General features: G+C 45.0%; 1 protein-coding gene across 8 annotated transcripts in view; it reads right to left on the minus strand.

Annotated features, from left to right (window-relative positions):
- LOC148030353 (uncharacterized) overlaps positions 1-24,948 on the minus strand; it is a 347,980-nt gene that overhangs the window by 222,060 nt on the left and 100,972 nt on the right. For all 8 annotated transcript variants that reach the window (XR_015692181.1, XR_015692182.1, XM_087686669.1 and 5 more), the window contains 2 exons: positions 21,029-21,112; positions 18,709-18,912 (listed from right to left, as the gene is read on the minus strand). Coding sequence is in view for 6 of the 8 variants with exons in the window: in XM_087686669.1 (XP_087542795.1) it covers positions 18,709-18,912; positions 21,029-21,112 (288 nt within the window). In the remaining 2 variants the exon portion in view is untranslated. The remainder of the gene's footprint in view (positions 1-18,708; positions 18,913-21,028; positions 21,113-24,948) is intronic.

Raw genomic sequence — 24,948 nt, forward strand, 5'->3', positions numbered from 1 at the left:
TTCCTATGTTTTCTTGCTTGTCAACAAGCTGCCCTGCTCGAGTTGTGGCAGTGACCAACAGCTACATGTGTGCTCGAACACAGAGAGAGAGAGAGAGAGAGAGAGAGAGAGAGAGAGAGGGGGGGGGTGGAAATGAATCGACGCGAAGCGATGGCGGACCTGCTTACCTACCAACGGACGTGCTTCCTCTGACCAGCGGATGGGCGTTTCTACCTCGCGCGGTGCCTGAGCTCTTCTATCTGACCTGTGCAGGGTCCGTTCTGCTCTGCTCGAGCCCTGCCCTGCCCGCGAACAGCCGTCGACCTGCACTGCGAACAACCATTGACCTGCTCTGCGACCTGACACGCGTCCTTCCTTCCTGCGGTGCCCTGCTCTGCAGCTAATCTGCATAAGGTCAACGGGTCCCTGTCAGGGTGCGCCAGAGAGAGAGAGTGTTACGCTGCCTCTGCCTGGCCCGTTCCAGCCTTCCGCGAGCCCTGCCCCTGCACGCCTGTCATCTGTTGCTACCATTTCTGCTCTGCAATCAGAGTTTCGCCCAGATCTCCTCCTCGTTCACAGTCCGAGTGAGGTGAAGGGTCAGCTCTGCCCCGCCTTGCGTGGCATGCCTTCACGCTTCCAGGCAGTACGCGACCTGCAGTCCTGTTGTCTGCTGCACGCCCCCTGAGCGCCCTTATCCTGACCCTGCGGACCAGACATCTAAGAGCTCGCCCTCTGTGTGAAGACAGCACTATGGCTGGCCTGGATTTGGATTTTCTTGACCGGACGGTGGCAGCCCTTGGCCCTGATTCCGATGCAGAGGAGCCGGAAGATATGGTGCCATGCACGGAGGAGTTGCCGCCGAGTTCTGAACAGCCGCCTGCCGGCAAACGCTCCAAGCATACGCCTGATGAGCCAATGAGTCCTCCGGAACGCTCCTACGCGCAAGTGGCCTCTGATCCTGTGGATTCGCAGGAAATTGACTGGGAGCATTTGCTGGACTTCGCCAATACTCTGCTCGGCGATTATGTCCAGCATAATACCGAATCTTTTTCTGTTGCAGGAACGGATGATGTGCTGGAAGCCACGGTGGACCCCAAATCAGTCTTGCGATCCTTCTCCGTGTTCTATGACCGTGCAGTTATACTTTTCTTCACTGGCAGGATCCCAGTGCTTTCGCATATTCGCCAGTGGCTGCACCATCTATTGCAAGGGGAGTCTGTTGAGGAGATCTTCCTTGGACCTCGCGGGTTTTATGAGGTCCTGCTGAAATCGGAAACGCATCGCGCTGAGCTCCTGTCCAAGTTGCCGCTATTCTTTGATCGCCGCTTGGTTCATGTTGTGCCATGGCGCCCCATGGCCGACTTCCAGCGTCTGCTTCAACGCGAATGCCCGGTGTGGGTGGAAGTGGAAAACTGTCCGGCGGTCTATTGGCCCATGTTGAAGGATGCGATGGCAGTTGTGGGAACAGTGCTGGTTCCCCCAAGCCTCAGGGCGATGAACCGCAACCGTTTATGCATGCTATGGGACACGGCCAGGAAAAGGCCCGCGTGGCTTCGCCTCAATTGTTCGGGCATGCATCCTTTATATTTTCGCTTAAAATGGGGCAATTTTGCGGGCCACTGCTTTTCATGTGGTAAATTGGGGCATTTCATGGCCGAATGCCCTGAAAAGCAATCGTCCTCGGAGGATGCGCAGGTTGTGCTGCCCAAGGACGACATGGTGCTTGATGCCACGCCCCAGGAAGCCCTTCAGTCTCCTCATGTCATAGATAAAGGCAAACAACAGGTCCTGAGTGTGGAGTCCCATCGCACTGACTGGATAGAGGCACGTCCTAAAAAAGGTAAAAAGTTGGATACAGGCCTGGCGGATCCTGGGCCTCCCGCTTTCCAGGATTCCGTGCGCACGTATACGCGCCGGAAAGAAATGGCCACTTCACAGCAGGCTGCGCGTCCTACGGCCCCGTCGGGCCCCCGCAATCAGTCTCCAAGGAGAGCCTATACCGACGGCCCCAGAGGCCCACCTGCCAAGCTGGCGTTCGATGCCAAAGGAAATGTTATTACACCCTGGGATCGGCGTTATCCCCGCCCCTCTCCCAAGGCAATGGATTTCCCTTCTACCTCCAAAGCAGGTCGCCAGAATTCTTTTGCAGTATTGGCTGATTTTCTGGATGAGGGTGTCCTGGATGCTCTCGCGGAAAAGGTCAAATCGAGGCAGCAGGTGCCTCGTTCCTGACTTCCTTCTTTGAGGATACATGAAGATAGCCACGTGGAATGTGCGAGGCATTTGCTCTCGCCATAAGCAACATGCCATGTGGACCGTCTTGCACGAGAACCAGTGGGATGTATTGTGTGCAGTTGAGCACAAAAGTCACGGTGAAGCAGGAAAAGTGATGGATTGTCATGGATTCCGTCTGTTTTATGCAGGGACCCATACTACGCACTATTCGGGCGTGCTGATGATTGTCCATGAGAAATATCAGCCTGTCCTTGTTAAAAATGATGTGCAGGGCCGCTTTCTGGTGATCGAAGTCTTATTCGAAGGAGAGATTTTATGGCTGTTGGGCCTCTATGCTCCGAACGATCCCGCATCCCGACGCGATCTTTGGTCCACTTTGCAGGGCTCCATGTCACTCGGCCGAAGGGGGTTCTTGATGGGAGATTTCAATATGTGTGTTGACTCTTCTCAGTCCACTTCAGGGCGTTCGGTAATGGATACGCCGGAAAGCCGGGTATGGAGTTCCTTTGCTTTGCACGTGCTCAAGCAAGATCTTTGGTCGTGGCTTCACCCTTCTTTTTCAGGGTTTACTTTTCATTCCGCACAATATGCAACTACCTGGTCGCGACTGGACAGAATGTATATCATGCAGGGCGATGATTTTCTTCCCGAGATGCTGGAAATGAAGGTCTTGCAGCAATATGCGTTGTCGGACCATTTCCCCCTCCAGCTTGAGATGCGAGCACACTCTATTGCACCTTTTGCGCAATTCTTGGATAGGCTCCCGTTACGCTTCAACTCCTCTTATTTGAAGCATTCAATTTTCCAGGGCTATATGCAGCAGCTGATTGAGAGGTTCTTATTGGACTTCGCCTCTGCGGGCTGGCCTTCATTTGCACGGCTGCTCTCTAATGTGCAGCGCGTTGCTCGCCAGTATGGGATCCATCATGCCTCGCTTTGCCGCCGACGTCGACATGCAGCAGAAGACCTATTGGCCTTGGTCCGTTCCTTGCTCCTGGATTCCCCTGATGATGATTTTCTGCTGTCTCTGGAGAGGCGGTTGGCCCATCTTATTCAAGTGTTTCAGTTGAAATCTTATCAACAGGCCAAGCTGCTCAACTTGACGGACACAATGCAAGATAGCGCCTGCCAGTCTCATAAGTTCTTTCGCGCCTTGCATGCGTCTCCGGCTCGCGAAAATATGACCAGACTCCAGGATTCGAAAGGTCGCATGGTCACGGATCCGCAGACCATTGTCACTATGTGCAGAAACTATTTTATGGAACTTCTTGGTTCCTCTTCCTCGCCTTCTAGCCAGGTTACGCATGCCCGCTCGGTCTTCTATCATCTGGTCCGCCAGCAGGTTCCAGTTGATATGCAAGCCGCTTTGGAGACGGATATTTGCGAGGAAGAGGTTATGGACGTTTTGTTGCACCTGCCGAATGATAAAAGTCCTGGCTGGGATGGTCTCACTAATGAATTCTTTCAGACCTCGGCCACGCAGTTGGTGAAGCCATTGGTGGCCATGTTTCAGCAGGTGTGGGAAACGGGGGTCATGCCCTCCTCATGGAAAGAAGGCCTTATCAAACTAATTCCAAAGGTCCCTTCGCCGTCAAAGTTGCAACACTGGAGACCAATCTCTTTGATGGGCCCCATGTATAAAATCTACTCCAAAGTGCTAGCGAATCGGCTCCACAAGCACCTTCCAGCTATTGTGCATCCTCTCCAATATGGTTTCATTAAGGGCCGCAACATTCTGCATAATATCTTAAATGTGCAGATGGCTATTGACTATGCGCGGCACTCCGGTCAGGAGGTGGTATTGATCCAATTGGACTTGGAAAAGGCGTTTGATTATGTGGACTGGTCTTTCATTGCAGACCTCATGTCGGCTATGGGCTTTGGTACACGAATGTCCCGATTGATCTACACCATTAGTGCTGAGGCTTCCTCCAGAGTTATGCTTAATGGTGGAGTTACAGAGCCATTTGTCCTTGCACGCTCGGTCAGACAGGGTTGTCCTTTGAGCCCTCTCCTCTTTGCCCTGGCGACTCACCCGGTCCTTTCAATGTTATCCTCCATGGCAGCCTCTGCTCAGCTGGCCGGGCTGTCTCTTCCGTTGGGTCAGCACTTCGTTAGCCAATCTTTGGCTGATGACACCTTTATGATTTTGCAGGCGGACAGGGACAACATTCGAAGGGCATTAGATGTTTGGACACTCTTTGGTCAGGCCTCTGGGCTTCGCATCAATGCCCTTAAGTCAGCCATTCTCAGTTGTACGGAGCCTGATTTGCAGTCCTTAGGCTGGCAAGGCCAGGTGGTTTCCCGTGGCTCCATTGTCAGGCATCTTGGATACCCATTGGGGGTGGATGTACGGCCAAAAGCCCTGCTGGAGTGGATTTCACAAAAATTGACGGCGAAGTTTATGTATTGGAAGTCGCAAGCGTAGCCATTCCATGTCCGCCTCAAAGTGGCCCAGACAATCATGCTTCCAATGCTAACGTATTTCCTGCCTTTGTTGCCATGGACGCCTACTACTTTGAAGGCCCTCACCCATCCCATCCGTTTCATGCTATGGAAGAAGGATTCACTGCAGGCCGGCATTTCCTGGATTTCATGGTCCCACGCATGTACCCCTAAGCGCATGGGTGGAGGAGCTATTTTGGATGCACACACTCATATGTTAGCTCTCCGTTGGTCCCTTTTTCGTGCCATGTGTGTGGACCATCACCCATGGACCATCATAGCCCGTTATTTTCTTGAGGACAGCGGGCTCCGCCATGGCAACACACGGCTTCGGGCCTCCTGGTGGCATGTCCTTAATGCTGACTCTCGTGTTTCCAGTCCCTCTTCCTCTTTGTTACTGCACTTGGTCGGCTCTTGGAAAGTGGTGCTCCAAAAGGCCCGTTGGCACCCAGTAGGGGACCGCTTGCAGACCAACTCCTTTCAGCTGGAATTGTTGGCAGTATCGCGACTCCTTTCATGGGAAGATAAACATCAACTCAGACCAAGATTTAATCGCCTGGCCCGGTTAGGTGTGACGTCGGTTGCGGATGCTACCCTTGCCACTCGCAATGTCCTCGTATCATTTCGGACTGCTCGGTGACTCTTTAAGATCCCACGTGGATACCGTGATTTATGGGAGCAGCTTTCGTCGAAGCTTCAGGGTCGGCAACCCTTTCCTGCCTTGACTGTGGATCGCCCTTGGCAGGACTGGGACCTTGCAGGCCGCCTGAGTCTGGAAAAGGCCTCTACTAATCAGGTGTATCATCTTCTTGTTCAAGATCACCAATGGTTGGGAGAGAAAGCTAACACTGTTTGGGACCTGCGGAAATCGCTGTCATGGTGGCAGAAAACGCTGATGGAGGGCTGGCTAAATAAGACACCTTTCAAATGCAAGGTTTTTCTTTGGCGGGTGATGATTGGTGGTCTTCCTCGGGCCTCGGCCCTTGCCAAGCGTCGCATCTCGAATGGCAATTGTTTCTTCTGTACCACACCGGCGGAATCGGCCCGACATCGTTTTCTCTCTTGCCCGCTCGCCAAGAATATCTGGTCACTCTTGTCGCACATTTGGCGCGCGGTGGTGGGATCCTCGCTATCTCCTTTCGACTGGGTTTTTGTGCGCCCGAAGTATCCCGCACCGCCACAGTTGCATGAGAAGATCTTATTTCACTTTTTCAGATATTGGGGATGCTGGCACATTTGGACCACGCGCAATGCTTTTCTCTTTGATTCGGCCTCTAATGTACCCCGACATATTGCCAGGCTTAAAGGGCTCTTGCATTGGCAGCTAGATATCATCCGACACTCCGACTTGCTCCCTCGGGAGGATTTGCATCCGTGGCATATGGCAATTGCCTCTGGGTCGTTGCCATGATTGGTGTAACCTTTTCAGTACATTACTACGGGGCTTCCCCACACGTTGGCCTAGGGCCCTCGTGTATCTTGTAATCAGAAAAAACAGAGAGAGAGAGAAAGAGAAAACCGCTTCACATGATGGCTTTGTGTCATCATGTATCTTGTAATCCAGTAATCTTGTATTTTTTTCGTAATTAATATAATTACCTTTTACGAAAAAAAAAGAGAGATTGCAGCTCTTCACTCGGCCTCTGAACGGCATCCGCAGCGATACAATATGGTTGGTCAGGATCTAGCTTTTATAGACCAAACGGTGGCAGCTCTTGGTCCGGATTCTCATACCGAGGAACCAGAGGATATGGTTCCATGCACAGAAGAGATGCCCCCTAGTCCTGACTTCCAGCCTGCGGGCAAACGCACCAAGCATACTTCGAAAGAAACAATGGATCATCAAGATCGTTCCTATGCTCAGGTTGCTTCTGATTCTGTGGACTCTCAGGAGGTTGACTGGGAGCATTTGCTGGAGTTTGCCAACACTCTGCTTGGCGATTATGTTCAACATAATCAAGAAGTCTTTTCTGACTCTGCAACTGAAGATGTTCTGGAAGCCACTGTGGACCCGAAAAATGTCTTGCGCTCCTTTTCAGTGTTCTATGAACGCGCAGTGATACTCTTCTTCACTGGTCGGATCCCACAACTTTCCCGTCTTCGCCAGTGGCTGCACAGTCTGTTACAAGGGGAATGTGTTGAAGAGATTTTTCTCGGGCCCCGAGGCTTCTTTGAGATACTGTTGAAATCTGAGACGCACCGTGCTGCTCTCGTGTCTAAACTGCCTTTGTTCTCAGATCGCCGTTTGGTCCATGCTGTGCCATGGCGCCCAATGGCGGATTTTCAGCGCCTGTTGCAACGTGAATGCCCTGTCTGGGTTGAAGTGGAAAACTGTCCGACTGTCTATTGGCCACTGTTAACGGATGCCATGGCCACTGTGGGCACTGTTCTGGTCCCCCCAACACTAAGGGCCGTCAATCGTAACCGTTTGTGTATGTTATGGGACACTGCTAAGAAAAGGCCTGCGTGGATACATCTTAATTGCTCCGGCATGCATCCTTTACACTTTCGTTTGAAATGGGGCAACTTTGCAGGACATTGCTTTTCGTGTGGAAAAATTGGGGCATTTTATGGCCGAATGCCCAAAGAAGCACCACACTTCAGAACCTGAGCATGTTGCACTGCCCATGGAAGATATGGTGTGTGATGCTCCGTCGCAGGATGCCACCCAGCCACCTAAAGTTTTGGATAAAGGTAAACAACAGGTTTCGGGTTTGGATTCCCGTGCCAATGACTGGGTCGATTTACGCGGGAAAAAAGGCAACAGGCTTGTCGCTGGCATGGTGGATACTGTCCCGACTGCCTCACAAGATTCCATGCGTACTTATATGCGCAGGAAAGAAATGTTGTCTTCAGAACACTCTGCTCCTACTATGGTTTGCTCTGCTCCCCATCAACAGCCCACTAGGAGAGTGTATTCGGATGGTCCAAAGGGTCCACCTGCTAAGCTGGCTTTTGATACTAGAGGTAATGTCATTACCCCACGGGATCGACGTTATCCCCGTTCCATCCCCAAGACAGCAAATATGCCGTCTACCTCGAAATCTGGTCCTTAGAACTGTTTTGCCGTGTTAGCTGATTTTTTGGATGAGGGAGTCCTGGACATTCTCGCAGAAAAGGTCAAATCGAGGCAAGCTGTGCCTCGTACCTGATTTTCTTTTGAATATACATGTAAATAGCCACGTGGAATGTGCGAGGAATTTGTTCTCGCCACAAGCAACATGCCATGTGGACTGTCTTGCATGAGAATCGCTGGGATGTTTTGTGTGCTGTTGAGCACAAGAGTAACGGTGAAGTAGGAAAAGTTGTGGATTGCCATGGCTTTCGTTTGTTCTATGCAGGGACACATGCCATGCATTATTCTGGTGTGCTCATGATTGTAAATGAAAAATATCAGCCTGCTCTTATTAAAAATGATGTACATGGCCGCTTTGTGGTGATTGAAATTTTATTCGAATGAGAGATCTTATGGTTACTCGGTCTCTATGCTCCGAATGATCTTTTATCTCGCCGGGAGCTTTGGCATACTTAGCAGACTTCCTTGTCACTTGGCAGACGTCGGTTTTTTATGGGGGATTTCAATATGTGTGTCGATTCTTCGCAGTCCACATCGGAGCATTCGGTAATGGATGCACCGGAAAGTCGTATGTGGCATGAGTTGGCTCTTGCCGTTCTTAAGCAAGATCTCTGGTCTTGGCTACACCCTTCTTCTACAGGGTTTACTTACCATTCTGCCCAACATGCAACAACATGGTCGCGGTTGGACCGCATATACATCATGCAGAATGATGATTTCCTTCTTGAGATGCTCGAAATGAAAGTGTTGCAGCAATATGCCTTGTCGGACCATTTCCCTCTACAACTTGAGCTGCTTGCACAACCCATTGCACCTTATAAGCAATTTCTGGAGAGACTTCCTTTGCGTTTCAACTCGTCTTACTTGAAGCATGCAATCTTTCACGGCTATATGCAGCAATTGATTGATAGATTCTTATTGGACTTCTCCTCTCAGGGCACTGCTTCGTTTGAATGATTGCTCTCTAATGTGCAGCGGGTTGCTTGGCAATATGGGATCCATCATGCCGCTCTTTGTCGCGGCGTCGACAAGCAGCGGAGGACCTGTTGGCTTTGGTTCGTTCACTGCTGGTGGACACTCCAAATGATGAATTTCTGCTGTCACTGGCAATGCCTGTGGCTGATCTTATTAAAGAGTTTCAGTCGAAATCTTATCAGCAGGCCAAATTGCAACATCTGACGGAGACTTTGCAAGATGGTGCTTGTGAGACTCATAAGTTCTTTCGAGCTCTCCATGCCTCTTCTGCTCGAGAGAATATGACTAGACTCCAGGACGCAGAAGGTCAAATGCTCCTTGATCCGCAAACTATCATGAATATGTGTAGGAATTATTTCATCGACCTTCTTGGTTCCACTTCTCCACCTTCAGGCCAAATTACTCATGCCCGTTCAGTTTTTTATGATCTGGTCCGCAATCAGGTTCCGCAAGACATGCAAGCTACTATGGAGACAGATATTTGTGATGTTGGGTATTTGACTCACGCCTTACTTACACCTACGCTCATATGGGAGTGTCGGTGATCAGTAGGACACTGGGGCCCTTTTTACTCTCGGTAGGAGAGGTTTTCTCCCCCTGACTTATGGTCTTATTGTCGTATGTACTTATGTGCTTATGTTACACACATTTGGGCACATAGTGTGTGTCAGGTGTGAACACCCCCTACAACCCTAAGATTTAAGGGTTGTACTTTGTACTTTCAGTTTACACTTATTCAGTCTATTCTCTTGGGTGTCGTGCTTCAACTCTGTTTTCTCACTCTCACACTGTCTACTGAATCCCAGCTGTACCTCGATCCTCTGCTCTCACATTTGGTATCAGAGCTCAGCTCTGAACTCAGCTTCAGCCTGCAGTCTGCTGTCTGCAGTCCACGCCAGTTCCGCTCCAGCACGTCTGCCTCCAGCACGTTCGCCAGTCGCCACCAGTTTGAAAGGCGACGCCAGCTCCAGCCGCACGTCAGCAGTTAGTCTGCCCGTCGTCAGTCTCGTCAGCAGTCAGTTTCGTCAGCACTGTCGCCAGCGTGACTTTCGTCAGCCTGTCCTGCGTCGCCTGTCATTCAAGTCAGCAGCACCACGTCAGACAGTCTGCCTGCCTGACGACCTGCCACTACGCAGCCCGTCCGCCAGACGACCTGCCACTGCGCAGCCCGCTCGCCCGACGACCTACCACACACCACACGCAGCCCGCCCGTCAGACATCAACCCGTCCTGCCCGCCGTTTTGAAACCTCCACGTCAGCAGCTCGCAACTGTTCTCCCGCAGTCTGACGTGTCCACGTCAGCAACCTGCGTCTGCTCGCCAGCCTGCTCTGCATCAGGTACAATTTTAAACATTTTTTTTTTAAATTTCAGCCTTGAACACAGTTCTGGAAGAGGAGGTTCACACGCAGCAAGCACAGAACAAGTGGGGGATAAATTTCATGCAAATTTCTGGACTGGATCATCAGAAATTTTGGGGCTTTTGTTTATTTTGTGGGCAGTTGCATTTGAACTGCTGGTACAGTCACAGAAAGACTGTTTTGACAGAAATTTTGGACAAAAAATAAAAAATAAAAAAGGGATTTTGAGATAACAGTGTTGCAGTGCACTGTTTGCACCTTGGGAAGCGTAAATTAAAAGACAGTTTTCTGACAGAGTATGCCCTTGCACATTAATTGCAGAAATGTGTTTGCTGCAATTTCTGGAAATTTGCAGGTTTCCAGTTCATACTGCTTTGACATTGCTCATTTTGTCTTTGGAAATTTGTCATCATGGCAAATCATGGAGGTGATGTCTTTACGTATGTATCCAAGGAAGACAGACTATTCCCTTTGGTCATTCATGATGAAGAATGTATTAGTGGCCAAGAATTTATGGGATTATGTCAGTGGAGAAGAAACTCGACCGGGAGTTGTAGCTCCCGTTACTCCTCCTCCCCATGGCGCACGTGGACAGCGGGGACCTCAGCCCGCTCCACCTCAGCCACTTCCTCCAAGAACTGCAGCTCAAAAAGCTTGGGATACCCGTGATGCACAGGCCTTCTCGCTGATTGCTCTGGCAGTTCAGCGGTCCATCATACCTCATATCCGTTCGGCATCTTCTTCACGAGATGCATGGTTGACTTTGGAGCATATGTTTGCAGGAAAGAATGAGACTCGGATCTCTTTCTTGAAGAAAGAGTTGGAAACTTTGAAGATGCATGAAGGTGATTCTATGCAGGATCACTTAAAAAAGATTCACGACTTGAGGGAGCAGCTCATGAATGTAGATGAGTATTTTTCGTATGCACAGTTGATATCCACCACCTTGAATTCCTTACCTCCTTCGTACTTGTCTTTTCATACTCCATTAAACCTCACCATGAGGATTGTTGAGCACCCACTCACTTTCATTCAGCTGGTTAGTTTGCTTCTAGAGGAGGAGCAAACACGGAAAAATAGTGGTGTGGATGCTATAGTCTCTGAGCAGCCTTTTGTGGCAAGACAAAAAGGCAAGAACAGCAAGGTGAAAAATGCTCCACAGAGTTCTGGCACTTCGGGCACATCGCAGAATCACTCACAAGGGGAGACGCAAGCAAAGAAAGGAAAATGTCATTATTGTAAGAAGCCCGGCCACTATATCACCGAGTGCAAAAAGCGCATTGCCAAAGAGAAGAAGGAGGAGTCAGGAATGTCTGTTTCTACTACTACTTCCACTGCTAGTGAGTCCGCGTCCTTTGTTGTGGACAGGGACTATTGTTTTTACACTTGCAGTTATGACATCTCTTGGGCCGATAGAGCACTTAGCTCTACTGAGGATGCTGACACTTGGTTCTTTGACAGTGGTGCTTCTAGACATATTACATCTCACAGAGATTTGTTTGCTTCAGTTAGTGCACCTCCCGTTGGGAAATCGGTACAGTGTGCCAATAATGCATCATACCCTATTCGTGGTATTGGGAAGATTCAGCTCACAACCATTGATGGCTCTATTCTCCGCCTGCAGGATGCTTTGTTTGTGCCTGGAATAAAGAAGAATTTGCTTTCTATTTCTTCTTTGGCACGTTGTGGTATGCAGGTCACCTTTGATGATAACCGTTGCATGGTTCGAGAAAAAGAATGCATGACTTTGGTCTTGACAGGATCTTTGTGTCATGGTTTATATGAGTTGGATGCTCTTTCAGTAGATCAGTCACAGCATACTTGACATCCACTCTTACTCCTGCTATGATACAGGCGGAGTTATGGCATGCTCGTTTGGGGCATGTAAACTTTGGCAGCTTGATGCTCTTGCAGCGTACTCAGATGCTGGATGGCTTACCTCTCTTGGAGAGACCTCCTGAGCACTTATGCGAGGGATGCATTTTGGGGAAAATGCATCGGTTCTCATTTCCTCGTGATGTTGCTTTCAAAGCAACAAGCAGATTGCAGTTGGTACATTCAGATGTTTGTGGGCCTATGCAGACCATGTCACTGGGTGGTTGTTATTATTTTGTGACATTCATTGATGACTTTACACGTTTTTGCTGGTTCTACTGTTTGAAAAAGAAGTCAGAAGTGTATGATGCATTTTTGACTTTCAGTGCACTTGTTGAAAATCAATCTGGCTGCAAGATTAAGACTCTCCGTTCGGACCGAGGGGGGGAATACATGTCCTCTATGCTGAATACTTTTTTGCAGCAGAAGGGCATAGTCCATCAGTATACTACAGCTTATACTCCAGAGCGGAATGGGGTAGCAGAGAGGAAAAATCGGTCACTCATGGAGATGGCCAGATGTATGCCGAAGGCAAAGAGCTTGCCTCATAGTTTTTGGATGGAAGCAGTCATGTGTGCTTGCCATATTTTGAACAGATGCCCTACCAAAGTCTTGAAGACCATCACACCATTTGAGGCTCGGAACAGCCGTAAACCTTCTGTTGGTCACTTTCGTACCTTTGGGTGTCTTGCCTATGCCCATATTCCACAGGTACTTAGAAGAAAATTGGACAACAAGGTTGTTAAGTGCATTTTTATGGGATATAGCAATGAGAGCAAAGGCTACAGACTCTATGATCCCGTTACGAAGAAGGTTTTTGTCAACAGGGATGTTGTTTTTGATGAAAAATCAGAATTATCCTTGGCTGGTTTGGACACATATCAGGCTGCCCGTGATGTTTTTGAAGGGCTGCTGCCCATTACTTTTGGTGATTCAGCTGGAGCTTCAGAAAATGAACCTAATGTTCAGCCAGCTGCTCCTATGGAAAGTGCAGAAATTCAGCCATTGGCTGATCGGAATATTCAGCATCATGCTGAAACTGAAATTCAGCAAGAGCTTGCACACAGCCAGGATGCTAGACAGCTACCTAGATGGTATTTGCAGACTATGCAAGATAGTCCTTTGGATGCACCCATGGCTGGTCGTACTAGAAGGCAAACTCGTTTGCATGATTCAGCACATACCATGGAGTTTATTATGGCAGCAAGTACTTTTGATAATGAAGAGCCTGAATGTTATGAGGATGCACAACACAGTGTGCATTGGATGGCAGCTATGCAAGCTGAATTAGATTCTATTACTAAGAATCAAACTTGGGATTTGGTGTCCTTGCCATTTGGGAAGAAAGCGATTGGAACGAAATGGGTCTACAAATTGAAAAGAAAAGCAGATGGATCCATTGATAAATACAAGGCACGGCTGGTAGCTAAAGGCTACGCGCAGAAAAAGGGCATTGATTATGAGGGTCAAGACTGCATTTTTACATGGGGAACTTCAGGAGGAAGTTTATGTACGGCAGCCCATTGGTTTTGCAGTTGAAGGCTCAGAACATTTGGTATGCAAGCTCAAAAAGGCACTATATGGTTTGAAACAAGCTCCTAGAGCTTGGTATGAAAAGATAGATGCTTTCTTGCTTGGTCAGGGGTTTCTAAACAGCTCATCTGAGTCTACCCTTTACGTATGTAAAGAAAGGGGATCTATGCTGATTTTATGTCTTTATGTTGATGACCTTTTGCTCACTGGAACACATGCTGATCAGATTTCAACATTCAAACAAAATTTGCAGCAAATTTTTGACATGTCTGACTTGAGAGTTTTGCATTACTACTTGGGCATCCAGTTCATACATAATGCTCGAGGTATTGGGTTATCACAATCAAGGTATATTGGGCAGCTTCTTGAGAAGTTTTGCTTACAGGATTGCAAGCCAGTTTGTACTCCCATGGAACCTGGACTGAAACTGTCATTACATGATGACAGTGATTTGTTTGATATACATACATATGCTCCTGCAGTTGGATGTCTCATCTATCTATGCAATACTAGGCCGGACATACAGTTTGCAGTTTCAGCTTTGAGCAGGTATATGCATCAGCCATGTATGTCACATTGGCAAGCTGTCAAGTGTGTTTTTCGCTACTTGCAAGGTACTCGTTCTCTTGGGTTGCTTTATGCCCAGGGGGGACCACTGCAGTTACATGCTTACAGTGATTCTGATTGGGCTGGTGATTATGATACACGTCACTCCACTAGTGGCAATTGTTTCTTTCTTGGCTCTTCTTGCATTTCTTGGCTTAGCAAGAAACAATCCACTATTGCCACATCGTCATGTGAAGCTGAATACAAGGCAGCTTTCACTACCACAGTTGAATGCGTATGGCTTAGACGCTTGCTAGCTGATTTGGACATATCTGTCACTGAGCCTACTCCATTGTTCACTGACAGTCAAAGTGCCGTTGCAGTGGCACGGAACCCAGTGTTTCATGCTCGCACGAAACACATTGAGATTCACTATCACTTTGTTAGAGAGAGGCTACATGCAGGTGATATCAGCCTTGTCTATTGTCCTACCACCAGTAATGTGGCAGACATCTTCACCAAAGCTCTTCCTCGTGACAAATTTGAAGCATTTCGAGATGCTTTAAATTTGATATCCTTTGGTGGCGGATAATCCTTGTACTCTTGATCACTCTTCACTCCAGTGGGGTTTGTTGGGTATTTGACTCACGCCTTACTTACGCCTACGCTCATATGGGAGTGTCGGTGATCAGTAGGACACTGGGGCACTTTTTACTCTTGGTAGGAGAGGTTTTTTCCCCCAGACTTATGGCCTTATTGTCATATGTACTTATGTGCTTATGTTACACACATTTGGGCACTTAGTGTGTGTCGGGTGTGAACACCCCCTACAACCCTAAGGTTTAAGGGTTGTACTTTGTACTTTTAGGTTACACTCATTCAGTCAATTCTCTTGGGTGTCGTGCTTCAACTCTGTCTCTCACTCTCACACTGTCTACTGAATCCCAGTTGTACCTCGATCCTCTGCTCTCACACCATGTGCAAGACCTCTAAAGATTTGTACTTTTCATGCCCCTTTAATTCTAAGGTCTGCACTACATGGATTTGTTTTTCTTTTCCCTTGCCCTTGTCCTTATCCCTTCCTTTGTCTTCCCCCTTTTTCTTTTGAGGGCAATTCCAAGCAGCATGGTTAGGGGATAGGCAGTTGAAACACAACTTTTCTTTTTTGGCCTTATCAAAGTCGTCAGGACTTAACTTTGGCCTCACATATTGTTTCTTTTCAAAAGGTTGTTTTTTACCCTTAAAAAATGGCATTTTCCTTTTAAATTTGCCCACAAATTTTGAGGTTTCCAATTCCTTAGACTTGGGCTCCGTATCAGTGAGACTAGTGAGTGTACCTGGACGCACATTATCTTCATTGATTAATGCAAATTTAATTGCCTCTTCCAACGTCTTAGGTGAACTCCTTTTTACTTCCTTTTTACAGGCTTTATCTAGTCCCCTAATGAATCCTCTTGTCTTTTGAAATTCATCTATTATTTCCAATTTGAGGATTATCTCAAGATATTCCTTCAAATATGTCAGCAAGGGTCTTCCCTTTTGTCTGACATAATCCCAATCTTCCCAATTTCTTTCCATTTCATTTTCAGGAAGGAATTCTTTTAAAAAGACGGATTCAAACTGAGCCCAAGTTTCAGGTATTTTATTTGCCTCCTTTAAAGTTCGCCACCTATGCTTTGGGCCCCAAAGTTAAACTAGTCTCCAGTGCTTGGAGATGTGGTGGAGTATTTTTAAGTTTATGTAAATCTTCCCATTTTTGGAGGAAATTAAAGATTGTAGCTTTATTTCTATCTTTTTCCTCCCCGTGAAACTGAGGGGGTTTCATATCCTTTAGAACTGGATTATCCCTCAACTTGTGATGGGGTTCCTTAGGATCTCGCATAGTCACATCTAAATCTTTCGATGAAGATGGGACATCCGAGGTTTCTATCTTATTTTTATCTCTTTCTAACAATAAAGTTAATTGAGATTTTATTTCAATGAGTGTTTGAGTTAAAAATTCCATTTGAACCCCCTGAGCCTGTACACGAGCAGTAAGATCATCAAATTGTTCTCGTGTAGCAAAAAATTCTTCCCACTGTTCTTCTTGCATCTCTGATTCATGGGGATCTACCATAGGGTGGTCCCCAGAACTAGAACCTTCCATTACTCTCTCTTTCCCTTTTTCTGCCATTAATACACTGGAATTGGAAAGCAAAACTAAGAAATTTGCATACAAAGTAAAGTACTTCCCTGGTTTTAATGGCAGGCAGCTGTTTGCTGGTTTATAAATAAACCCGAAGAGCAAGGAACAAATTTTATCTTTCGAACAAAGTCAGTCATGCAGGAAATGGAGCTTCTTTGCAGAAACGACTAGTATTCAGCCCCCTTCTTAATGATCACGCAGGCCATCAATGCATCTTTCCTGGACTTGTTCTCTGCTCAGCTTGTACTTGTTATGCAAGTGCAATCGGGACTGGCGAGAGAAATTCCAGAGCGTGCAGTCGACTGGTCACAAAGGAACCAGAAAATAACGTCAATTTCACGCAACTGGAGGGCCAGCCTATGGAAAGGGGAACAAGGCGTCAGGTCCGTTGATGCGCTTTAAGACGGGCTTGAGCCAAAATTCGGCGCGCGATCCAGCCTACGACGTTAGATATAGAAGATAGCTACCCCCCGCCATATGATAAGTGACGTATTGCAATGAATCGCCACATCAAATTTATATGACGTGTCATCAGGCGCCGTAAACGGACTACTTCACGAGACCCGTCGACCTATATGACGTGTCACCAGGTGCCGTAAACGGATTGCTTCACGAGACCCGTCGGCATGTCTTCTCGTCGAACAGCTTCACGGATCCACAAAACGAGACCCGTCGGCTCTGATACCAATGTCAGATGACTCTGAAGAAGACCATAGAAGCCAGAGGAAAAGCAGTCGGGATGAATGAGCACGAGTGATCCTTTCACCTCCCAGCCTTGCCTAGTTTATTGCTGGCCAGACCCATCGTGATCCGATTGCCAGCCGTCAAACCTTGGTGAGTCCTACTATTCTTGGACTCTCTTTGGTTCTAGGCTCCTCTAAACCCCGTTCGGGCGCCCAAGAGCCCGGACGGTCATCCTCGTGCATGTTCCCCTTGATTTACCTTAATGTCACATTAAATGTCACTTTAATGTCACATTAATGTCTGTGACCTTAATGTCACTTTAATGTCACATTAATGTCACAGTAGACATCACTAAAGTGGAGATAGAAAGGACTTGGTCCAAGCCCCCTTTCCCATTAGGCACAAAAACGGCACAATACCAAAGTCACTTCTTGCAGCTTTCTCATGACGGTTTCATAGTGAGGCCTAGATACATAGGTACTCAACTGTCCCACGGACTCCGAGTTGCTATTGGTCAGATCCGCACCTCATCGCATCAGTTGATGATTAAGACAGGTCAATGGAGCCATATTGCAGCCGATGAGAGGATGTGCCAGCTTTGTGGATGGGAGCCAGAGACGGAGAAACACTACATTTGTAGATGTATTGTATAATATGATATCCGAGGCGGCTATCATTGCCTCTTTAAGGAGGGCTTTGGACCACTAACACGGGTGATGGACTATGAGGACCAAAGATGTCTGGGCCTTTTCTTGCTGGAGCTCCAACGACGCAAAGCATTATTGTTACAGGATAGGAGGCAACCCCAGCATCATCCACCCCTCCAGAGAGCAGTTACAAACTACTTCAGCGTAGCTGAACCCCAAGCCATGACCACCCGAGACACTACATCTCCTATTGATAGGCATTGCTGAGATACAACATCAGGAGGTATCATAGCTGACAGAGCTACACTTGGTACATTGTGCTATATCAGAGGATTCAGGGAGGGAGGAGAGAAGCCGTCCTACAGACCTAGGACTCAAACACTTTTTTCCACATGGCCCCTCAAATGGTTTGGCATTATAGGGCGCCAGATTGGTTGTTCACAGTGCTGTTGTATTTGTAATGTACTTAGACACTCTTTTCATCATTCCTTGTACTTAATACTTTACATGGATATACTCTGGATTTTGTCTCATAGGCCACATCGGCCTTATGTACACGTTAATATATCTTTCTTACTTTCTTACTTTCTTTCTTTACCTCAAGGGAGATCTCTTTGAGGTGTTCTAAATAGAATTCACTTTTTGTTGGGGGGAAAAAGAAGCTCATCTTACTCACAGGGAGGACAAACGAAAAGTAAAAGACAGGGGAGGACAGGGGCAAGAAGTGGAATAAGGACAGGTAATCAGAGAAATACAGGAAGGGAGAAAAACAAGCAGATGGATGAAAGAGGAAAGATATTAAAAGCAGTAAGCGAGGAGGAAGAGAGGAATGCAGCAAGAACTACAGATGAGGAGGACAGGTCAAAGAGGAAGCATCTGAAGGCTCACCTTTTGCATGGAACAGTGATCCACTGTTAAAACAGGGTTTTTCTAGTTACTGTTGCTTTATTTCTTTCAAAATACCCAAAGTAAGATTAGAAAAGCTTTTGAGCTTCACACATCAGAAATTTAATAAGGTGCAGTTTGAATTTATTTCATTTAAACTCAACCTATTCAAGAAAGTGATCAAAGAAAGCAATTTTCTATATTAGAAATATATTCCTTACAGTAAGTATCTTTTCCACTAATTATAATGTAATATTGTATCTGCTCAACTGAAAGTGTATCACCTGACACAGTAAAACGTGTTCTGAAGTCAGAACAAGGAGATTACAATCCATGTTTCCCTCGATTTGTGCTGACAGTCGATAGCTTTCTTTGATGTCTTTATGTTCAAGCAGCTCATATACATTTACTGCACTTGGTAACTGAACAGCCACCTGTCTGTTATAAACTGCAATCTTTGTGATGTACTCGTGGCATTTGATCCTAACCTGCTAGATAAGCAATGAAATGTCATAACTTTTAGATGTCAACAATCTAAACTGCGGGCTAGATTTTTTATAAAGAGCAGTTTTGAGTTTTATGTACTGTTGCCAGAGAGTTGCATATTTTTCTTCCAATGCAGCAAGATGCAAAAAGCAAAAAGAAAACTACAGTTACCTGCAAGGTGTTTTTCCTGAAAGAAAATAAGACTTTCCTGATGAAATCCTCAGTGGCAAAGAATACAAAGGGGAAACTAGAATATAGTAAGCCTTCAAGATATGAAAGAAAATGAAATAGGGATAGGCATCCCCCAGACTGGCCACTCTCTGAGCAGAATTTCTAACACAAAGACTCCAAGAGAGCCAACCTAGTGGTCTGTATCAGGAGGGCTAAATGCTGCTGCTGAATGGCCTGGCTGCAGTCCACTGTATAAATGCACCAGGTAAAAATACAGCTGTCATCTATGGTGGTATCCTGTTGTCCACTGTGTGTAAGAGCAATCAAGAGGATGCTACAATGCTGCTCCCTCTTAATGAGTACGGTCTAAGAGCAGCTTCTATGGCAACTCCAAATGCAATGTCCCTGTAGGCCATTGTTGCACTACCATATTACAACCACGTGCCTAGTAGTGGAGTCTTGTGTGGTGTATATTTAAGAATAACTGAAATTTTTCCAAGCATAAAAATGTCGTTCTCCTCCAAAAGTCAAAGGCCCTATTTATGCCAATGTCCAGAAGCTGATGGGGTCGTGTGATCCACCTCATGTATATCCTCCTCCCCAATCTAATTGCATGGTGGTAGTCGTCTATACTCATTGGCATCCCCCTGAGTCCAGGCAAGTTGGTAATTCTTTTAGAGCTGAGATGTGTCTAGATTGTTGGAATGGCCAGGTAAGGCCTTGTTGCCAAAGGAAATAAATAGGATGGTAAGGTTGGGCCTAGAGGAAGATGTTGTAATTCCTCCACATTAAAAAGTTTAATCTTTTCAGCATCTTTGTATGATCCAGCACATCTGTATCCTCCTCCCTAATCTGATGGCATGATGATTGTCCTCTATACTCATTGGCATCTCCCTAAGTCCAAAAATTCAGTAATTCCTTTAGAGCTGAGATGTGTCTAGATTGTTGGATTGACCAGGTAAGCCTTGTTGCAAAAGGAAGTAAATAAGATGGCAAGGTTGGACCCAGAGAAAGTGAAGGCTGTTGCCATTCCTCCACAGTCACAAGTTCAATCCTTTTGCCATTCCAGGAATCACAAGTTGACCCAGTGTATGCTAGGGTAGAAATTTAAGCTGCATTCATCTTGAATTTGAAGTCTTTGCTCCTTAGCAGGCTTCAGCTTTCATGAATCCTAATGATTTTCTTGAGCAGTCAGCACATAAGATCAATCATAAGGTGAAAAGACATGAACTGCCAGAGTGGCTAAGTCGCTGAGCGATTGTATTAGACATTCTCCCCTTTCTACTTCTACTTTTGTTTCAATCATTTATTAGACATTCTCCCCTTTCTACTTCTACTTTTGTTTCAACCATTTATTATTTACTTACCTTAGTGTTTACTGTTAAGGTGTTGCAATAAAATTTCCTTTCTCCTCCTATTTTTGTTTCAAGCATTTATTCTCAACCAAACAGGCAAAAGTCATGCAGAGGACTTCCATTACTACAAAATTATGCCTTAATTTCTCGACTATCCAATTTCTTTCTTGTTTCAATCAGACATCACATGCTTCAGGACATCCCAAATGCATTATTATTCTGATCTACTCACTGAACAGCCAAAGCAGTATATGCCAATCAAGAGGAGTCAAGCAGTAAAGCTCATTTGTTCTACTTTTGAATGAGCTTCCTGCTAGCCCAAATAAAGAAAAAGTGTCCGTAAGTACCGTACATGTTGCAGTCTTACAAATGCATTATTGCTGTTCAATTTCATGTAATCAGATCATGCATTAAAAGTTTACCTTTGAGATATGTAGGTGAGAAAATGGAAAATCGTTTCTGAATACAAGCTATCGGTTTATAAAAAGAGTCATCCTACCCTACACATTGTGCTGTTACAAACTTCAGGTATTAAAATGCAATGATACAGCTCAATGTGATCCATGAATGAAACTTTATCTAAGGAACTTGCCTTTTCATCAGATAACAAATTGTGGATCACCAGATCTGTTAAAGCGTCTCTAAAAGCATAGCGCTCCAAGTGCAAACCATGTATCTACATTCATATAAATTTGAAATCAACTCAACAGTTCTCTGAAATCTGAAGGAACTGAATAAGCTCAAGGCCAATGCTGAAAAACTGCAAACCTTGTCACAAAATAGAAAGGTCAACAATATTTGAGATATAATGATCTGAACAAGTGATCTGAACAAGGCCTAGATGGGTTCAACAAAGAGAGATCCTTCACTGTTCCAGTCAATCGGAATAAACATTTTCCATCACATTGGGAAGATCTAGAGGAGCACTTGTACAAACACCAGTAAGACAATGTGTAAAAGCTGTGATATGAAATGCACATGAATAAAGTAAGGTAGATTGTCTTCCAATAATGTCACGTATCTAGCTATCCACATTCACCAAGCTAAACGTAAACAATGCTTGGCCATACACACTATATAACACATCCTCCATCCATTTTTGGGGTGAATCATTGTATGGATGCGCAGGCAATCATTGGATGGACACCTGGGCCCCCTTTGACCTCACCAACCCATAACCACACTTGAGGCTTACAAACTCTCTATTAAGCTAAAGGTTCATTGGGGTGAATCATTGGATGGATGCATACATCCCCCTTTTACCTCACCGAAGCATAACCACACTTGAGGTTTACAAACTCTCTGTTAAATTAAACCTTCATAAGCTTAATTAAAAGTCCCAAAACCCAAATGAAGTATGCACAAGTATCCCATAAGTAAACCCACGAACTTTGATTGGTTCCATCTCTATAAATAGAGAGTGTGCTAGGTCACTTGCATCTGAATCTTTCAGTCTACCACTCCAGTTGCCACAATTATCATCTTGATCATTTGGAGGCTGCCACCATCTGCATCTGGTCCCAATTGCTATTGCCATTATTCCAGACCCCTTTGCAACCACTCTAGCCACTGTTTGATTCGAGCTACTGCCTGATCATCATGCCCTAGAAGACTTGTGTGTTTTCAACTGATCAGACTGCCCTATTGCTGTTTGCCACCTAGAGGCCTTCTACAAAGCTGTGTTTTCTTTCTGCAGGCCACCTTGCTGCTGTCCAGCACCTAGTGGTTCACTTCACTGCTGCATTTCATCTCCAACATCACCTTTCAGCCTCTGCAGACTATGGCCAGGTGGTACATTTCTGTGGTTTTACCTTCTCCAGCCTTCTAGACCTGCTGCATTTTTGGTTTCCAGCCTGTTACCCTGCTGTTCACAACCCTCTACTGTCAGAAGAGGGTGAAGTTTTGATGCTTTAAAGTATAGGACTTTGATTGATATGCTGATTTATTAGACTATTACTAGGCCAGATATAAGTTATGCACTAAACAGCTTTGTGTAGTTTATGCGAGCTCCTAAAATGTTTCATTGGGGTGCCACCAAAGAGAGCTTAAGTACTTGAATGGTACAAGAAATTGGGAAATTGAATATGCTGGAAATAGTGTCTTTGCCTGGATTTTCATATTCTAATTATGGTCAAACTTAGATGATTGTAAGTCCATTACAGCATATACTTTCTTCCTAGGTAATAGAACGATTTCATAGGCTTCTAAGAAACAAACTACTATCAGTCTTTCTTCAGCATAGGCTGAACATAAAGCTCTTACAACTTCAGCTTATGAGGCTATTTGGTTGAGAAGATTTCTACTTGAGAATGGAATTTGTGATAACTCTACAAGTACCCCTATCTCATGTGATAATACTTTAGCAAAGGCTTTTGCAAGGAATCCAGTTCATCATCAAAGGCAAAAACATATTGCTATCAGAGAGCATTTCATTAGGGAAAATATACATCATGTAGAGATTGTATTACAGCATTGCAATACAAAAGCAAATGTAGCTGATACCTTCACCAAGCCCTTGGGTGGAGAACTCTTCATCAAACATAGAGTTCATCTTGGAATGAAGGAGCTTCCTTTAAGGAAAGGATGAATTAGGAGTAAGGGAAGGGTCCTTGGCTCAAAAAATACATGTTAGTAGCAAACAGGGGACTGCTCAAACTAGTAGATTGGAGATTGCTTATTAGCATACTGCTTACTGCTATAACTAGTATAGGTAACTAGCACTATTACTAATGAAATGAGCATTGTTATTAACATTGTTGACTAGTATACAACAAACTATTGATTAACATGCAAGAAAAAAGGGATCACATTCAGAAGTTGAACTTGAGGGCAAGTGTTAAAAATTTCAACACTGCTAAATAGCACACTACTAATTAGCATACAAGCAAACAGTTGTGCTACTAATTAGTGCTGAAGACCATCATAGAACAACCAATTATTAACCAAAATTGAATGAAACACAAATTAAACACACAAAAAACAAAGACAAGAGAGAAAAGAAAATGGAAAAAGCATGCACGAGACAAGATTGGGTACAATCTATAGGTGAGCACCTCCTCCATGCATGTATTTATGAATTGTATTTAGTTTTTGTGCTCAAAAATAACATTGAAAAGCATCTCCTTTTTTTTACTTTTGCTTCTTTTGCATGAACATCCTACTTTTACTTCACTATTTCTAGCTCTTATAAAATACACCTAAACTAAGGTTTACGAATGTAATAATAACAAATCTTCTAGGCCTCACAAAATAATAGTTTCCAAATAAATTATGCTATAGTTTTCTTACATTGAAAGGTACAAAAAACATAATAATTTCACACTATGAAGTGCTCAACCATAATTAATTCATATGCATTAAAATGCAGTTCCACAAAATCTTTATTTTGCATAACTCCATCTAATAATCTACTTACCACAACACAAAGCACATTAGTATCCTTCTATCTATCCCCCAATCATAATCCAACTAGTCACACATGTTCACTTGTGAACAAGTCATAGATCATGCGACAAATAGATAAAATCCGCAATAAATGAAATAAAAATCATCTTACTTTCATAGTAAATTTTAGTAAAATACCATAATTCTATAACATTTCCTGGGGATTAAAAAGCAAGTATCCCCAATTGATAAAATAAATAAAACCACATGAGTGATTAGCTACATGCTAGTTATGTCTCATGCAATGAATCTAGACTTTCCTATGAAAATAAAGTTCCATGGATTTTACATGAAACACTATCTCATGCACCGAATCTCTACCCCTAGGATATTTAATGTCATTGTGAATGGTAGGAATTTATTAGATGGTCATAATTCGGAGTTCAAGCTACCATTGCCCTACTTAAGTATCTTTTTACTTGTTTTCTACTACACACTTATTTCTATTGTCTTCTTTACACACTTATTTTACTTACCTTTCATTTACTTCCACTAAAGCTACACTCACTTAGATCCATTTTTAACTTTAGTAAACTACCAAAACATCTCAATATGAAACAATTGGTATGTAGGTATTTTTTTCTAGAGAAGGGAACAAATATTATTATAACTTCCCTTGGTACAATGCATCCCAAGGTGAAAATACAAAGTATAAAGCATCCCTAACATACCGAATCTTATACTAGCCAGGGAGTGTCAAGTCTTCCTTCTTCATCCACTAGATACATTTGCATAAAGGACTACTATTCTGGTGATTCTGAACTAGCATTGGAGCCATCTCCCAAGGTTGAGATTCAAGCTTACCTACACCACTTAGCTAGTGTAAGCGCTAGGAGAAACGTGAGAATGAAAATAATTTGCACTTAACCAACTCAATGAGTTGTCACCATGAAAATTAGAGAGAGTGAGAGAGAGAGAGAGAGAGAGGAGTCAACACCAAATTGAGAGAGGAACCGGCCCCTTTCCCTTTATAGGAATTTATTGAAACAAAAACACAAGCATCAAGTGTTTGAACCATATACAAAAGGGCGGATTTGCTACAGTTCTAAGAAGCATGCCAGTTTGGTA

This window comes from Lygodium microphyllum, chromosome 10, assembly GCF_053477565.2.
Source record: "Lygodium microphyllum isolate KBCC chromosome 10, Lygodium_microphyllum_v1.1.10, whole genome shotgun sequence".
In the NCBI taxonomy this organism is placed as follows: domain Eukaryota; kingdom Viridiplantae; phylum Streptophyta; class Polypodiopsida; order Schizaeales; family Lygodiaceae; genus Lygodium; species Lygodium microphyllum.